We start from the raw sequence: 15,227 nt of genomic DNA, 5'->3' as shown, positions 1-15,227 counted from the left end.
TATATAAAACTTACATCTGCATATAACATTATGAGTTCAAGCCGACATCTTCAGTTCAGTCCAGTCCCATGGGGTTCATCTTTGTCTGACCCCATTCCATGCAGTACAGAGTGAGAACCCTGGCTCCCAAAAATGTTCCCTGTTTACTTATTGCCTCAGTACTCTCTGGGTATTCCTTACACTGCTTTTCCAACTCCACTGTTTCCTCAGCCCCATGTTTTGATCTTTTGGATTCACCTGTTGTTTTAAGAGTGTATCTACCAAGTGTTTTCCTAACAGTTCATAGAAATTAAACATTCTTGAATGTCTGAAACAATGTCATCCCTCATTCACTTAAAAGATAGGTTGGCTGGATATTGAATTCCAAGTTTAAAATAAATTTTTCTTAGAATTTGAAGACATTATTTTCTCTTTTTTTCCCTTTGGTATCTAGCATTTCTCATGGAAAGTCTAATGCCAATATGATTTTAATATTTTACTGATAATCTTTTCTCACTTAAGGATGTAGCTGTTCTCTTTATCCTAAATGACCTGAAATGTTTTGTGGATATGTCTTAGGTGATTATTCTTACATCTAAGTGGTAGAACATAGTGGTTATGGGCACAGGCTCTGAGTCTGAGTGCCTAATTTTGAATTCTTACTCTTCTACCTACTACTTTCCTGAGGAAACAAAGTGATCTGACAGAGTTTATGCTTTTAGAGCTTTCTGTCAGGATTTTAGAAGTGGCTGAATACAAGAAAACACATACAGTAAAGTTAGAGACATAGGAACTTTAAAGAAATGGTGGAGGGGGATAAGGAGCTCTCATTCTATTACCCAGGCTGGACTGCAGTGGCGTGATCATAGCTCATTGAGGCCTTGCGCTCCTTGGCTGAAGTGATCCTCTACCTTCAGCCTTCCAAGTAGCAGGGACTACAGGCACATGCCAACCGTGCCTGGCTAAGACACAGCCACTTTAATAAATGTATATTTCAGGCATTAGTATGTCCAAGAGACAAGATTTCCTAATACACCTGGAGGCAAGTGTAGGGGTGCTGATCAAGGGAATCTTTACAGAGAAACCGATATTTAAACTGAATCTGTTTTCAAATTATAGGAAGGTATTAAGTTATACATACCCCCCAAATATGTACATCTATTGTGTATCAATAAAAAATAAAATTATAAAAGTAAATAAATAAACAATCTGAGTCTGAAGAATGGATAGATAGATACTAGGTAGACAAGGTTGGAAAAACAGTTCTAGTCTAACACATAATCATAGACAACTGGGCAAAGAGAGTTGAAGTTTGTAGAGGCAGAATCAACTCTTACTTATTTTTAGCCAAGGTATCCCCAGCAATATGTGAAGGAGCACCTTCATTCAACACCGCTAGTCAAGGAAAGATACGTTTCTCCTACTAGATGCTATCCTACCCTATAAACCTCTGCGCCGTTTTACTCTAGACTCCTTTCCCTATTCCTGTAGTTCAGGATACCACTGCATACTGAGCTGCACTTTGCCAACACTACAGACCGTGGAGCCCTTTTGCTTCTGTTTTTCTTTAACTTTTTTACTGTTGTCTGTATTTCTGGATGGTAAAAACTGAAGAAATTAAGAAATGGTCTTGGGCAATAGATAAGATGGTGAGGAATTCTAAAAGAGGAAGATAACATTCCGACCTCAAGATGCAAGAGTAGATTTTAAAAAATCAAAGTAAACTCTAGTCTTAACAAGCAGAACCCAGATCCCTGGCAGAGATAATAAAAGGGAAGAAGAGAACATACTCTCCAGAAAGCTTAAAAAGTGAAAGATGGAATATGCCAAACATTAGGGAAGATACAGAGCAACTAGAATATTTAGGCTTTGTTGACAGGGATAAATTTTTTTCCAACCACTTAGGATATTGTCGATGTTTACTAATGTGATATATATGTATATACTATGGCCCAGCAAGTCTGTTGATAGGTATATTCCTTACAAATGTGTTCATATATTCACCAAAAAACATCAACTAGGCTATTCATAGCACCACTATATATTGCAGTCCCAAACGGAAAATTATGCAAATGCCCATCACTCATAGACTGGAGAAATACATTATAGTCTAATGACATACTATACAGCAATGAAAATGAGTAATAATTCTACACACAACTTACATCAACATAAATTTAATGTCGAGTGAAACTGGATACAAAAAAGCATATGCAGTATGATTCTATCTGCATGAACCAAAACAGTTGCAGGAACTTCTACTTCTGTTAGTTATTGGTCTCTTAGCATAATAATTATCCATCGTGAAACAAGTTACCCCCAAAACTTAGCAGCTTAAAAAAGCAGACATTTATGGTCTTTCATCTTTTCTGGAAATCAGGGACCCAAGAATGGCCTAGCTGGGTGGTTCTGGCTCAGAATCTCTCATGACCTTGCAGTCAAAATGTCATTCCAGGCTTCAGTCATCTGATGGCTGGAAAGGAACTAGAGACTCCACTTCAGCCTCATTCATGTGGCCCAAGGCCTCATATTCTAGCTAGTTGTTGAACAGCAGCTTCAGCTCCCTGCTATGCGGGCCACCTTTGTTTGATACATCTACACTCCAAAGTTCAGAACAGCTTATCCTACCTGGCATTTCAATTGATTAGAATAAATTTGTTTAAGGTATCCCTCTCTTTGATCAATGATTGTATGGCACGATTGTATAGGGTTCTTAACACAACAGATAAAGTTCCCAGAGCAGGCTATAGGGGAAAAGGAGATAGAGAGACAGAGAGAGGGAGAGAGAGAGAGAGAGAGAGAGAGAGGAGACAGTGTGTGCACAAGATTGCATGTGCAAGATGGAATCTGCTATCGGCAATGTCTTTTTAAAGCAAACTGGGAAATAAAAAGTAACATACCATCACTTCTGCTGTCTTCTGTTAGGCACATAGATCTACTACAACATGGGAAAGGAGTTCTCAGAGATTTGAATGCAGGAGTGTGGGATCATGGGAGTACATGATGAAGGCTGGATATCACACCCAGTAAAGTTTAAATTGATGGATTTTGAGAAGTTTGATAGTATAAAATGAAGAGTAGAAAGCGGTAGTTGTAGAAGTCATTTATATGCTTACTGCCACTTTCTACTATTATTAATTCTCTCCCAGTTAATTAACATAACATAAATGAAATGGGTATTGATAATTGAAATATTTGAGGATTCTTACTGAGAAATACAAAAAAAGAAAACCAAGCAATTAAAAAAAAATTTATTAACTCTAGTAACATAAAGTGTGCATAAAAGAACAAAGGTCAACATAGAACATTATTTGTTTCAGGTCCAACTTTGAATACTTAAGTAGTCACATTTATGTAAGTGATTACTCTGATGTAAATAAATGAGAAAATGATGTGAGGAAAAGCATGAAAGAGCTTAATCTTTATTATATTAAAAGTCATTGGATATACTTCTAATATACTTAAATCAAAATTATTTATTAATATTAACCTACTACGTAGACATATGAAGATTTTTAAAATTTAAGCTACAGGGAAAGAAAAGCTTCTAAGTAACTGGAGAGACTCAAAGGTGGACACTCGGGCTAATTAAATGATTAGAGTTTCATACGTAGAAACACTACCCTGCCAGAGGGGGAAACATATCAGTTTCATGAAGCTATATCTAAGTCCTTCTCTCTGCTATTTTATTTTTTACTTTTTGGAGATATTCCAGATGTGCTTGAAAGATAGAGTAGAGTTTAACAGACAGGTCAGAAGTACTGCTCTTGTTAACCATGTGATGTGTGCTAAAGGATCAGAGCAGGTCAGTACTTTGGAGCATATCATTTGAAAAATGCTAAAATCCTCACTAGTCATTGCTTTGTATGATATACGATCTATGAGGTACAAAACATATTTCTGATACATAATGTTGGCTCCATAAATATTAAATACACATGAACTCTGATAATTGGCATTTACTGAATAAATGGAAAAAATGAAGTGTATAAAGTGATATTTGTAGAAGTCATTTATATGCTTAAGGCTACATTCTGCTATTATCAGTTCTCTCCTAGTTATTTAACATAACCTAAAGAAATGATGACTTAGCATTTTGTGAACTTTCAAATGCAAATTTCTTTACCACCAGTAATTTTTAAGGATAATAGTCTAATTAGAAATATTTTAATCTGGGTTTTATTAATGGTAGGAAACAATTTGATGATATCATTTTTAGGTCATTAATGAGTCTGCATTTTTTTCTGACCTATTTAATTCAATAATAATGTATCCTTACCTACTTTCAAATGTAGACAGTAAATTTAGCAAGGATTAAGAAGGGATTAAATATTCCCAGGTTACTACCAGAGAGAGGCTTAAGGCCTAGGAGAACTTGGCTCTGTAGGTCTGTTAACTGCATTGTCAGAAAATTATCACGAATTCCCCCAGGAGCACAGCACTTCAGAAACCCCAAGGTCTTTACTTATCAAAAGAAAGCAGTGCAGAGTTAGGGTTCAGAGAGCAGGCTCTGTATTCTCAATTACTGGCCCATCGCTTATTAACTATGTGACCTCAGTTTCCTCATCGGTAAATCAGGATAGTAATAGTTCCTGCCTTACAGGGCTTCTGTGAGGATTATATGAGACATACATTTAAATGCTTAGCACAGTACCAAGATGAATAAGAATGGTAGCTATTATTCTGTACATTCTGAATAAAGTAGACAGAGAAAATGTAGACTGCTAAAGAGTTCAGAACTGGTTCAGAATTTGGCTGTGTAATAAGGACAAGATACTTTGAAGTCAACAGGGTATTGACCAAAAGGCCACCTTTGTTTGATACATCTACACTCCAAAGTTCAGAACCACTTATCCTACCTGGCATTTCAATTGATGAGAATGAATTTGTTTAAGGTATCCTTCTCTTTGATCAATGATTGTATAGCATGATTGTATAATAATGTCTAAACCTCATTTTCTGAAAACCTAAGTAGATTATGGAGTAAAGACAGCTTTGTCAATTTGTTATTCTTTCTAAATTACCATAAACTGGCTACTTAATTATACTCATTTTGTATTTTCTTTTAAACATTAAAAAAATGTACTCCTACTTTGATTCAAGCAACCATATGTCCATAGTGTAAGTAAAGCACACCCACAGCTGATGTTTAAGCTAATGAAATGAGAAATGAATTACATACCAGCTTTGAATAGTTCATTTATGCTGTCAGAGTGAGAAAGTAGTAGTTTCCGTCTGTATTTCAGAAATTAAACATTTGCTTCTGAAAGATTTTATTTTAATTGGAGCTAATATTAATTCATTAGTAAAAGACCCTTAGAGGAGTTAAAATGAAATCATTTTGCACTAAGAAAAAGGCTGTGTTGTATTTTTCTTAAGATATCCTAAATCTTTCTCACATTATTTCACAGAGCAGCGAAAAACAGACCTTTACATGACTTTAATTTTTCTTTTTTTTTTTTTTTCTGCCAAAATCTACATAGGAAGATGGTGGGAACAGTGTCAATAATAACAGATTGAAAGTATTAATAGAATTAAATTATTAGTGTATTGCACACTTGTTTGATATATGAGAAAAAACATGTTTTAGTGGGAATGATTATAAATAAAGCTCTGTAGCCTGCAGGTCCCTACAGCTTTGAGAAGACATCTCTTTGTACTTAATTATGTCTTTAGAATGAATAGAGAATATCACAGAGGCTGGAAGCCATTTTGTCCTGTTCTTTAGAGTAGTAGTTTTGATGGAAGGTTTGCTGTCTACTCTAGAACCTGAAGGAAACGTGAAATAGCTGGATACATTTTCTTAGAAGTTTCCACCTCTTTAACGCTACAAAAAGTAATGATTAACTCATTAAACAGATTTGAATGTTCCTATAAGCCTGCATAAATATATTATTGGAGCTTTTCAATTGTTAACAAAACCTAAATCACATTTAAATGCAAGCTGGACATGTTTCATTGTACCTACTCTTTGTTTGACTTTTACATAGTAATTAATCAATTAATCTAATCACTGAATTAATTCAGTCATTTACTACATGCCAGGCTAGCCACTTAGGATATAAACAAGATATGTTACAAGGAACAATTGAAAACTTATAAATATATGATGTGTTCATAAAACAACTTACTGAGTGTCCATCATTTGGGGGATACTATTATACTTAATGGTAAGAGCAGGTTCCATTCATTAGAGTAGACTTAAAATGAATCTGAGGATAAGCAGAATTTAGGCATGGGAAGAACTATGCTGTGGAGTGAAATAGTAGATGCTGATGACTAGAGACAGTGGGGCTAAACGTTGTCAATGGATTTGGGATATATTTACGTTGTAGAGTAGATGGCATTTAGTGGGTATTTGGATGTAAGGAATAAAGAAGAAGTATAGGAGGTCAAAGAAAACAACCGGGTTTTTTTCATGGGTGACTGAGCATCAACATAGAATACAGTAATGGAAAATTAGGTTTCCTGGGTTAAAAAATGTGTTCACATTTAGATAGAATATGTTTGAGGTGTTATGAAAGATTCAGGTAGAATTTTGCCATTGTCAACTGGATATACAGTTCTGAAATTAAGGAAGAAGTCTAGATTTGAGATATGCTTTAAGAGTCATATGCATATAAATGAGAATTATGGTTTAAGATTGTTTTTCCTATGCAAAGGGTATCAGTTTGGTCTCCTTCTTGCTTTGTTTTCCCATCCACTGAAAGGGAGAACGTGATTTGAGGGATTCTCACTGTAAAGTGGTATTACCCAATCGAAGGTTCTGTTATCCAAAAGGTTACTGTCATAATAGCCATATCTCCACTCTTCATGCAATAACTGAATGAGTTAGAAGGAAACACTACACTCCATGTTCAAATTATGAGTCCTTTATTTAGCTGGAGACTGAGAGTTAGCTAACATTCAAAATCTCTCGGCCCCAAGGAAGGGGCTTGATTCCCCTTTATACCTTGATTTAGGTAGGGGAGGGGGCAGCCTAGCTGAATCAGAATTTTACAGAAGCAGAGCAAACAAGTTAGTAGGAGGAGGCTGGTAATCAGTGGGGCAGGAGGTTCTCAGGGTTCTTAGCAACCCTTGTTGGTTGCTAAGGGTATTTCCATACAATCACTAAGTGGGGTAGCAGGGAGAACTTTCCATACAATCAATCACCAAGGAAGGTATTCACAATAGCAGATAGACTTGCCCAGCAGGATGCAGTTACAATGGTTACAGGTGCTGGGAACCCTGTGAACCACTCTTAATGGTTCAAAGCTTTGCGTGCAGTGTGACCCAGTAATGCACCTGAGGGGCTGCAGCAGGGAGGGAGAGGCTCGAGAGAGCCTTGTCAGGTTTGCAGCTAAGATGGCATCAGTTAGGCTAACTCAGGTTAGGTTGTTACCTTCAAAACAGTAATCACTAGTCACATGTATGTGTTAAGCATTTGAAATGGGATGAATATGGCTAAGGAATTGAATTAAAATTTAAGGCTAATGAATTTAATTTTTTAGTAGCCACCCGCAGCTAGTAGCCACCTTTTATTGGACAGTGTGCCTAGAGAATGGACAGAGGAGAAGAGCACAGTGGATAATTTCCACAGGTATCGTAGCTCAGAAGTAGGATAAAGGTGATACATTTTAGCAGCTGGAGGAAAGAAGAGACCAGATAAAATGAGTTCCCGTCTATATCACCAACATTTCCTCATATCAATAACACAACAGGTAGGATCGCAACAGATGGTATGCCATACATACAGAAAAAGGCTTAAATGTAGAAAAATAATGTTGATTGGTATTTTTATACCAGTTAAAATATTTCTGTCTTCTAGCTTTAGAATTGTTTCTGCTAAAAATCAATCTTTTTATCTGACATCTCCATATTGGGCAGAGGCTTTCTCAATATGGCATAGTACATTTGTTTGAGTGTAGATTCTGCATTTTGAGAGTCTGAATTCATATCTCTTTTGTTACACGTTAACAGAATGAATCCATGTTCGAGTCTTGATTTCTCTGTGTCCCAGTTGTTAAACTATTAATACTCGTTAATACTGGAACTATTTTAAGATTTAAATCACTTTGAACACTTAGAAAAGTAACTTGAGTCTAGTGAAGAGTTAATAACTGTTAATATCATTAACCTTAAAAGTAAAACTGAAGAAATCTTTTTATTTGAAACATTTTGAAGCCTATTTTAAAAAGATAATCCCTGGATTGGCTTACCAATAGAAGCATCCCTGTCGTCATTCAGTGTTTTGTTATTTTAGACATAGTTTGCATATGAGAATGCCAATTCCTTTTCACTAATTTTTTTATTATAGAAAAAAAAACCTCACCAAAAAAGTCTACAATATTTTTATTATTTCTGTAAGGATAGAATTAGTACTTTCAACTAAATTTTCTTCTGTTTAGCAGCTCAATTGCTTTCCTTCTTTAAATGTCATTGTATTTACAATTCCAAATGTTTTACACACCAACTCTTTTCCATAATTTCTTGTGGTTTATGTTGGATAGGATGAGAAGTGATTGTATGGTCCCAAGGTTTTGTAAAAACAAAAATGATGTAAAGGAGAAAGGTAACCTTTTAAAACATTTCTGTAAAAATGCTTTTCGCTGCAGGAGCCTGGAGTTCAGAAAACAAAAACAAAATGCCTTTCATTGTCTTTTGAGTCCTTTTACTTTTCAGCGATCCAGGATGATCCTTCTAAAATTTGTGTATCTCTATATTTTAAAAATATAATTAAAGATCTATTAATCAAATATTTGTTAAAAACAAAATTCTACATTTCCTAGAAACTACTATAGAAATCCAAAAATACAAAGAAGACAATCTTCTCCTTATTCTTTATTTTAACAGTAATTCCTGAATTTGTTACGCAAGTGAATGTTGCCTTGGAAGCCTTAAGCAAGAACTCGTTGAATGTGTTGGATGATAATCAATTTGTGGACATCTCAAAGAAAATCTATGATACGATTCATGATATCAGATGTTCAGTCATGATGATTCGGGTAAGTTTGCTTTTCTTTCTATTGAATTATGGCAATACTCTTTACCATCTGGAATGCCTGGAATGATTGCAAGAAATGCTTTATTTCTATGCTGTAATGTCAGTGCTGAAATCTATTAAAACTGTACAAGTTTATATTTATCCCCAAAGTCAGATCTACTGTCACAAACAACACTTTTACTTATGTATTTGGTTATAACTTACTCAAATGAGTACATTTTACTGTTGCGTGTACAGAAAAGAAATAATTTGTTGGGTGCAGGACTTGTTGAAGGTATCTCCTAGCATGATCAGAAGCCAAAGAAAAATAAACAATTTGCTTTTTATTTTCTTGAACAAAAAGAAAAGAATATTTCTTATCACTGCGGTGGAATTGATGGGAAAATGTGTTAAAACAAGGTATTTTATGGGCAAACCCTCTTATCCCAGATCGCAAAATCACAGAATGTTCTGCAAGAAATCTCACTTGGAGTTGCCAGGAACAACAAACACTTCAATGGTCCCAGTCTGGGAGTTGTCTATTCCACCTTCCCAGGTGTGAGAGCCCCATTGGTTTCAGCCCACTGTATATACAGAAACCACAGTTGATTTCCCTCAATTATTAATGTAAAGTGTTCTTTTAAATATTACAAAGAACGTATATTCTTTAGAAAATGCATATGTAAAGATATGAAGATACCTTATCTTAAGTGGGTTCACCTGAAGGCAGACTCTGAAGTAAGGATTGGTGTTATCAGTAGTCTACTTAGGAGAAAATGAGACAGACAAAGTGAAGCAAAGAAGGGAATAAAACCAAGAAGGTGTAATTATGAGTCACTGCAGGCAACTGGGGCTTGATCCTCCTGGTAAACTCTGGGTGCTACTGCAGAATGCGCCTCAGCAGTTCAGAATTATCTGACCTGACGTGAACAAACTGGAGATTGAGCCACCTATTCATCCTGGGTGAAAAGCTATCCTCAGAGGTGTCACCTGAGCCTCCGGCTCAGGGCCAGTCAAGCTTTTGCAGCCAAAGAAAGTATTTTTCAGGCAGGGTAGCACGTGCTTGCTGTTGGAAGATTCAGTGGGATTGGTGAATCTAATTTTTAAATATGAGTAGAATTCAATTTTTAAGCCTCTGGACTTAACTCTTAGTAAAACTGTAAGATGGAAATAGAAATGCTGAGAATATATGAGTGGAGCGGCGATAGTATTAATATCTGATAGGCATGCATATCACAGGCTATACTGAGCAGTCTGTAAGTCATTTTGTGGACCTTGCAAAGAAAAGGGCCAACAAACATTAGGGAGCCTGGCCGGGCAGAAGGATGCTGCGGAAGAGCTTGTAAGAGAAAGTCTAAAGGCGTCAAGACAGAGAATCTAGTACTTTGAGGCTAGGGAAAATCTGAAAGCAAACCAATTATCCATATCAAAGAGAAACCTCAGGATAAATACTTGTGAGCAGCCTACAAGTATTTTTGTGTGATTAGAAAATTTGGCCTTGCACCAGTGACTATGTCTGAGTAGCAAGAACTTTTATCAGTTTTCTTACTGTAAAATGTTTATGCCTTATCTCTGTGAATTAGTGGACTAGTAATAACCCAAAGCTGGGAAGTAGGTGAATCCAGAAAAGAAATATTAAAAGTGTAAAGAAGACGCATGAACTTCAGAATATAGTCTTGGCAGAGTGAAACCTCCCGATTTTCACTATCCCTGAGTGGATATTTGAAAATATAAACCAGTGAAATAGCACAGGGGAACCAGGGTAGAGAATTCATTTTTTTCTTACTAAAGCTATCTACAACTGAAAAAAAAAATCTTCTAACTTCTCCCAGTTAGACGTTCCAGTGTTTTTAAATTTCTTCATTATCAAGATAGCTTACTTACAGCAAATCAAATTATCTTGCCATTATTTTTATATATTCCTCATATACAGTGGTCCTCTGTAGGGCAGGAGAACAATTTATTGTAATTATTAATAGCCTTTGAGATCATTAATTTTCCCCCCAGTCATCTCTTTTTCAAGATAAATACTTCCATTTCTGTTAACTTTTTCTCATAGGAATAATTTAGTATCGTGTGTTCTTCACTAGTCCTTATTTAATTTTCAACAAACTTCTCAAATGAGACTATCAAAAATACATTCTAATTAATGCCCAATGTCAAATAAAGTAGACTTATTTCTATTTCTACTGATACAGCCAACTGCTGTTAAACTATATTTTTTTCCATTTAAACACTGTGTTTACTGGATAGAGGTTGACGTCCTTTTCCTTTTATTTTTTTTTTATCTTGTTGGTGCCTATGTACACATTCTTTATTTTGATTTGTTGTGTTCTTGTTCTTAAGTCCTAATCCTATTAAACTTATATGATTCTTTATATAATTTATCAGATTGTTTTCCAGTTTGATTGCTGAATATACCACGTTAGCATCAATTAGAAACTCGAAATGCAGAGTGTTAGGTTTTTAATCTAAATTACTAATAAAAACATTAAATTATATTGGCCCTTCCTCCCCAGTTAAGAGCATTGGTGTTGAGAGCCTTTAGAAACTGATGCTCCATGCAACTGAGAACTTGTCTCTAATGGTTTGAAAGAGTGTTTTCTGAATTTTAAGGTAGATATATTATTTCTTTAAGTACACTTTATGGCCAAAAAGATAAAGCAAATAAAATCAGAGCTGCTGTACTTGAAACCAGGCAGGAGTAGCCAGAGGCCCATCGTGTCTGTCTCTATACCCCCAGTTCCCTAAGCAGCCTCTAGGGGCACCTCTACACAACTTCTACAGGGATTCCTTGGAAAACGATCCGTAAACTTACAGACTTAATACCCAACTGGGTTACAGGATAAAAATACAAGTCTCACTTAGGTGCAAGTAAATGAAAATCTATCCATTTTTTTCTTAAAGACTGTCCCTTTTTCACAGAGGATAATAAATGTAATCTGGTATAATCCGCTTTTTACAAGGTCAAATTTAATGCTGACCAATATTCTGGCCTTAGAACTGCAAAGTATTTTATCCTTTCTTCAAGGTACCTAAAAAGTGTCAACATTAAAACAATACATGTATAATTAACCAAGCTCAGAGAGGGATAGACTCTGCCATTGAGGATATTTGTGAGTGTTATATATCCCATTTTATGTGTACTCATCAGTACCCTTGAAACAATGAAATACTAACTCAAGATCAGAACTTGGCATTGTTAGGGTTTCATAAAAATATGATTATATCTTTAGTTTGTTTTGATCAATAATTATGCCGGCAGTTGTTTAAAATTCTAGGATAAATACTGTAACATTTCATGTTGCTATGTAGATAAATGAGGTTATAGACTATTATACTTAGCAAACTCATAGAATAAGCAGTATTAAATATTTTGATCTGTTTCCTATTTCATATATATGTGTAAATTTTACAACTATTAAGCGTTCATAATATAATGGTTAAACTAAAGAAAGAAATCTTACTTTGCCTCCGTTTCCTCCTTTGTAAGATAGACATGGTATTAAACCTACTTCAAAAGATTATTAGGCTGACATGAGTTAATAGAAATGAAATGCTTAATAAATAGTAGGCTATCACAAGAATATAGCTACTGTTACTATTACCACATCGAGTTCATACTTATTAGACCTGCTGAAGCTACTTAATATTTTTGTATATCTTGACAAATGTTAACTACATAAGCATGTCTGTAGAGCAACATGAAGGGCAAAGTCCTAAATCAATAAATCTGTTCCTTTATAAGGCAATGTTTAAATAAGAGGGTACTTACGTTTATTGACATCAGGTATCTAAATTATAGACTATTTAATGCAGATTATGCTTTTGAACCCATATTAGTTTAGGGTAGTATTATAATTCTACACATCATTTTTAAAGACCCCTTAAAACACGAATGAGAACTGAAGTCTCAATATTCATCTTTTTTGGTAAAAGATATTTAACCACAAATGGAGGAAATTTTAAAAGAGAAATGTAATTTAATTGAGAGAGACAGTAGTGTAAGTGGCCAGCAGTGAAGTATCCTCAGAAAAAGCAACAAGATTCAGGTAAAATTATTCCTGTCGTAGGCATTCAGAATGTAGATTTCATGTGTTTTCTTTGTAGATTTTTATATGTGCCTTATCAAAAGCACTTCAAAAATATAGAGATACTTTCCAAAGCTAAATGAGTAGATTTTCAGGACCATAACTCAAATTTGCATTTTCTGTTTGTTTTCTAATTCTATATATCAAGGAATAGGAACATATTTTGCATATCTGACTTGATGGAAGTTAATTTTGGAGGAAACAAAGAAAATTAAGATAAATTTACATGGCCCAGTTTACATTAACTGCTTTTACATGAATCATTTACATGGCTTCTAGAATTGGGACACAGTGTGATATACAATTTCAAGTTATATAACCAATCTTTGGGTCTGATTCTATTGCACCTATAGGAATGAGTCGATTTATGGCTTTTCCTGGAACTACGTATAATTCTCTCAATTGAGATTACTTGTAGTGTCATGACTTCTGTAAATTTCTTTCATTTTCTTCCATAAATGTTTTTTGATTCGTGGCCTTAAAAACATCTCTTCATGATGTGTCTTCCAGACTGAGCTTCTGTCTATTTGAAGTTTCATGCTCAAACTACTAAAGGGAAAGGACTTTACAATTTCAGTTAGTCACTAGTGTAGAATATTATCTTCTCCAATTACAATTCTGTGGAATTAAGTTTGGAAATGGGAAAATACTGAAAGAATATTGCGTAAAATCAGAAGACCTGAGTTCAAGTGTCAGCTCTACATGTTACTGCTTATATTTTTACTTTACATGACATCATCTGTTTCTTCACTGCTGGGGTAAATGGAAGAATACTATGGAATTTCTACTTTTAAGAATCATTGTATGTAAAAGTAAAGGACTGAACAGTGTTTCCTGAGATCCTGAAAACAATGAGACTGTCGATACTTAAATGCAAATTAGGGCCAGGTGTGGTGGCTAATGCTTGTTTGGGAGGCCAAGGTGGGCAGCTTGCCTGAGCGCAGAAGTTTCAGAACAGCCTGGCCAACATGGCAAAACCCAGGGTCTACTAAAATACCATTAGCCGGGCGTGGTGCTGCGCATCTGTAGTTTCAGTTACTCGGGAGGTTGAGTCAGGAGAATTGCTTGAATCTGGGAGGCAGAGGTTTCAGTGAACTGAATCATGCCACTGCGCTCCAGCTGGGTTGACAGAGCAAGATTACATCTCCAAAAAGAAGAAAAACAATGCAAGTTAAATAAGACATGGACAATAGAGAAATACAATGAAACTCAACGTATGTATTTTAATGTAGTAGCAACTAACAATTGGAAAATATTATTTTTAAAGTAGAATATATCACAGCATCCAAAATTATAAAGTAAATGGTAATAATTTTAACAAAACAAATAGAAGATCTAGACTCTGAAAATTATAATACAATATTAAGAAAAATTAAAAACACCTACATATCTGAAGAGATTGATCATACATCTGTAGTTGGAGACTCAATATTAAGATGTCAGTTATCCCCAGATTGACTTACAGATTCATTTATCACTGTCTCAAACAAATTCTCAGCATACTCTTTTATGAAAATTGATCATTTGAGATGGTTACATGGGAGTATACATTTGCCAAAACTCATCAAACTGTGCATTTAAAGTTGCTTGTAAATGGATATTAATAAAGTTCATTAAAAAATAAGTAGCTCTGTAGCCAATACCTCAGAAAATAGCTAATTTTAAATAGATAAAATCATACCAAACTACAAATTAGGGCTAATTATAAAAACTTACGTGGACTATTAAAAATGCTGATATCGCAAATATTATAAAATTAATAACACCTTTCTACTTTATAACTGACTGTTTGCCAAATACTTCTAATGCGTAGGGGTCCTCTTTTATTTTTTATTTCTCATATTTCTGAATCGTTATTTACTATTTTAGATCAGGAGTTGGCAAATTTTGACCTTTGGGCCACATTCGATCCACCATATGTTTTGTATGTCCTGTGGCCTAAGAATGGTTTTAATATTTTTAAATGCTTGAAAAAATTTGAAAGAAGAATATAATATTTTGACTTATGAAAATGATATAAAATTACGATTTTAGTGTCCATAAAAGTATATTTGAAACATGACCCAGCCATTGGTTTATATCTATGGCCCTTTGTGCTACAATGGCAAGGATGAGGAGTTATGAGGACACTATAATGGCTCACAAAGCTCTCAGCATTTACTATCTGACCCTTTACAGAAAAAGTTTACTAAACC

At 34.9% G+C, this 15,227-nt stretch overlaps 1 protein-coding gene across 4 annotated transcripts in view; it reads left to right on the top strand.

Moving 5' to 3' along the window:
• The window catches only part of CTNNA3 (catenin alpha 3), a 1,791,515-nt gene that overhangs the window by 1,400,824 nt on the left and 375,464 nt on the right, over positions 1 to 15,227 (top strand). For all 4 annotated transcript variants that reach the window (XM_032252666.1, XM_032252665.1, XM_032252664.1 and 1 more), the window contains one exon: positions 8,812 to 8,963. In XM_032252666.1, the coding sequence (XP_032108557.1) occupies positions 8,812 to 8,963 (152 nt within the window). The remainder of the gene's footprint in view (positions 1 to 8,811; positions 8,964 to 15,227) is intronic.

This window comes from Sapajus apella, unplaced genomic scaffold (genome assembly GCF_009761245.1).
Source record: "Sapajus apella isolate SASKATOON/1434 unplaced genomic scaffold, GSC_monkey_1.0 scaffold78, whole genome shotgun sequence".
NCBI lineage: Eukaryota > Metazoa > Chordata > Mammalia > Primates > Cebidae > Sapajus > Sapajus apella.
The sequence above is the reverse complement of the archived record's forward strand: the minus strand, read 5'-3'. Positions and strand labels throughout refer to the sequence as shown.